Raw genomic sequence first — 3,176 nt, forward strand, 5'->3', positions numbered from 1 at the left:
ATGAGAATTGGAAGTTGTTGAGAATGGAGGAAGTGATGAGAATTAGAAGGTGTTGAGAATGGATGAACTGGTGAGAATTGGAAGTTGTTGAGAATGGCAAAAATGATGAAAGTGGAGGCATGCTATTGTACTCTATAATGTGTATCTTACGTGCGAACTCCCGCAGTGAGGCCGGTGGGGTCACCGCAGCTATTTCCATACAATTACATTAATTTATTACACATTTTACTTACTATTAAATATCATAGATTATTATTCTTCTATTACAAAAACGAATAAACAGAAAACTCTTAAGTAACATTTGGATATTTAAATTGGCACGTCATGAACAAGAGTTGTCTTTTGCCTTACGTGCCAATACCAACTCCTTCCACTTGTAAAACAGCATCTTAATATAAACAAAATAAATAATAAAATTCAACAAAAACAAACAATAAAACATTTACTATACGTAAATAAATACAATATACATAGTAAAATAAACATAAACTAACCTTATTTAACCAAATATTACACTATCTATGACTTTGGTACATAAGAAAAAAAATTGTACTATGACGTACTATTAGGAAATTTGTCGGTGTGCCACTTTAAAAGCTACAATCGTTTGAACATTTCAAAAGACGTTGAACAAAGATATACAACGCATCTAAATGTGTCTATATGAAAAAAATGTCGGTTTATCCACGGCTTGTTTCTTTATATTAATTTCTCCGTTTGCATTCACTGCTATCTGATTTTTACTAATATTATAAAGAGGAAAGATTTGTTTTTTTGTATATATTGAAATTCCTAAAAAACTACTGGGCCAAATTTAAAAATTCTTTCACTGTTAGAAAGGTAATTCATCTGTCAGTAACATAGGCTAATTTTTTTTATTTTATTTTTAACTAGCATTCGCTAGCGACTCCGTCCATATAGAATTGAAAAAACAAAAGTGAAGCCTATGTGTTGTTCCAGACTATACTTTACATCTATGCCAAATCATCGAGATCCGTTCAGCTGTTTAGGCTACAAACTCTAACAAACATCCATATAAACTTTCACATTTATATTAGTATGAGTCTATGCATACGGAGTCGCTAGCTACATGTAATTAGTTATTTATAAGAGGTGGGGTTTGTCTCGTTGCAAAAATAAAGGCAATTCCTAAAATGGCACACCGACAGTTTCCCTGATTGTACATATACATACCATGGTGAGTGCCGCCTCGTTTCGCGTACAACTTCAGTTTGTCTCGTAAAGCACCTCTTTCTGTCTCCAATGATTCGATATCTTGTTGCAAATGGTCCATTGTCTCTTCGAATTCTTTCTCCTTCCTGTGTATAAATAAATAAATTTAATAAAATACGTTACGCTTTTATAATAAATGTTGCTCCCGACTTCCGCGAGGAAATAAAAAATGTAGCCTATTTTACTGTGACGTAGCTGTTTATTGGTGAAATAATTATTGAAATCGGCCCAGTTGTATGAGTTATCTCAATATATACAAAAATACAAATAAATAGGAAACTCTTCATAATATTAGTATAGACTTATATTCTGAATGCGAAAGTTTAGATGAATGTTTATTAGAGTTTGTCAAACTGCTGAACGGATCTTGATAAAAGTCATAGATGTAGAGGATAGTCTGGAACATTAGGCTAGTTGCTTTAGCGGGAGAAAGCTAGTATGCTATAATGACATTGATATTAACAAACATATAATTTCTATGTGTGGCTGCTGGCTGGTGTATGTACGATAAATATATACATTTTATTTAAAAGTTTTGTTCAACAATAGATGGAACTTATTATAGTATTGTTAAATGTTTTATTACATGTCAATATGAGGTGGCACTAAACTTGACAACTGATATAGTACCTTTCAGAGAAAGTACCGGTGAAAATATTCAAGGTGGAACACCAACAAATTCCCCGATTGTACTTAGCTATCAAATACCATGGAAACTGTAACTTAGGGTTCTTTAAGAAGCCACTATTTCCTCAAAAGCCGACAACTGTAGTTCCTCTGGTGTTGAGGATGTCCATACCTTGACCAACCCTGTGTTCCCGCAGCTCGTTTTGCCACTTTTATTATTAACTAGCTGTTCCCATGCGACTTCATCCGTATAAAATTATAAAAAATTCGTTTTATTGTTCACATTGACATGATGTCAAACCATGGCAACCTTGCTTCCTTGATGTCGGCAGCGACTTATGGTCTCTTTCCCACATTAGGGTTTTTATCCAAAATATTTACCCCCTAAGTTAAATGGTGTGAAAATATAGGCGCTCAGTCGCAGTCTCGGCGCGCAGTCACCAACAAGCTCAGTGTTTTACCAGTCGTCACAACGGAACGTTCGATATATTTGCGTTGTCGCATTGGAGGTCAGTTTGTGTTTTAAAGTAATTTACAAGTATTGTTAATATGGCCGTCCGTCTAAATTTTAAAGGAAGTCATTTGTGGAAATATCTAACATATCTATACTATTATAATAAAGCGTAAACACATACTTCTTTGTTGCCTAAGATGTCAGCAATTACAGCATATTCTGAATAACTGTTTTTTTTTAATAAAAAGCCCTACACTGACATCACGCTTTAGACTATATATTTTCACGCCATTAAATTCAGGGGGTGAATATTTTGGATAAAAACCCTAATGTGGAAAAGAGACTATAAGTTGCTGCCAACATCAAGGAAGCAAGATTGCGAAGTTTTGTCATGTCATGTCATTTTGACATTTGCTATTGACAATTTGACACATGCAAACGATAAAATAATTTTATGCTGATGAAATCGCATGGGAACAGCTAGTTAGTATATAAAATAACTGTCATAGTGTATTCTGACCTCTTAAGCTGGTTGTGAGCATCATCCAGCTTGCGCTGCAGCTGCTCCGCGCGCAGCTCGGCCGCGCTCGCCGCCGCAGACAGCTTGCGCTCGCCCAGCTCGCGTCGGATCTGCATCTCTGATAGCTCCTCTTGTTTACCCTGGAATATACATTTAAAATTTATTAGGGTCTGTCCCACCACTGGCTGATAAAGGCTAAGATAGCTTAAAAGTGACGACACTGTCAGAGTACCAAAATCCAATTTGTTTATTCTGGAATATACATTTAAAATTTATTAGGGTCTGTCCCACCACTGGCTGATAAAGGCTAAGATAGCTTAAAAGTGACGACACTGTCAGAGT

At 35.4% G+C, this 3,176-nt stretch overlaps 1 protein-coding gene across 1 annotated transcript in view; it reads right to left on the reverse strand.

Moving 5' to 3' along the window:
* The window catches only part of LOC106103302 (dynactin subunit 1-like), an 8,870-nt gene that overhangs the window by 2,634 nt on the left and 3,060 nt on the right, over positions 1-3,176 (reverse strand). Inside the window, exons 4-6 of the mRNA XM_013283035.1 lie at positions 2,835-2,974; positions 1,195-1,319; positions 151-189 (exon numbers count right to left, since the gene is read on the reverse strand). Of these exons, the coding sequence (XP_013138489.1) occupies positions 151-189; positions 1,195-1,319; positions 2,835-2,974 (304 nt within the window). The remainder of the gene's footprint in view (positions 1-150; positions 190-1,194; positions 1,320-2,834; positions 2,975-3,176) is intronic.

The sequence above is a fragment of the Papilio polytes genome, unplaced genomic scaffold, assembly GCF_000836215.1.
Source record: "Papilio polytes unplaced genomic scaffold, Ppol_1.0 DF823824.1, whole genome shotgun sequence".
Classification (NCBI taxonomy): domain Eukaryota; kingdom Metazoa; phylum Arthropoda; class Insecta; order Lepidoptera; family Papilionidae; genus Papilio; species Papilio polytes.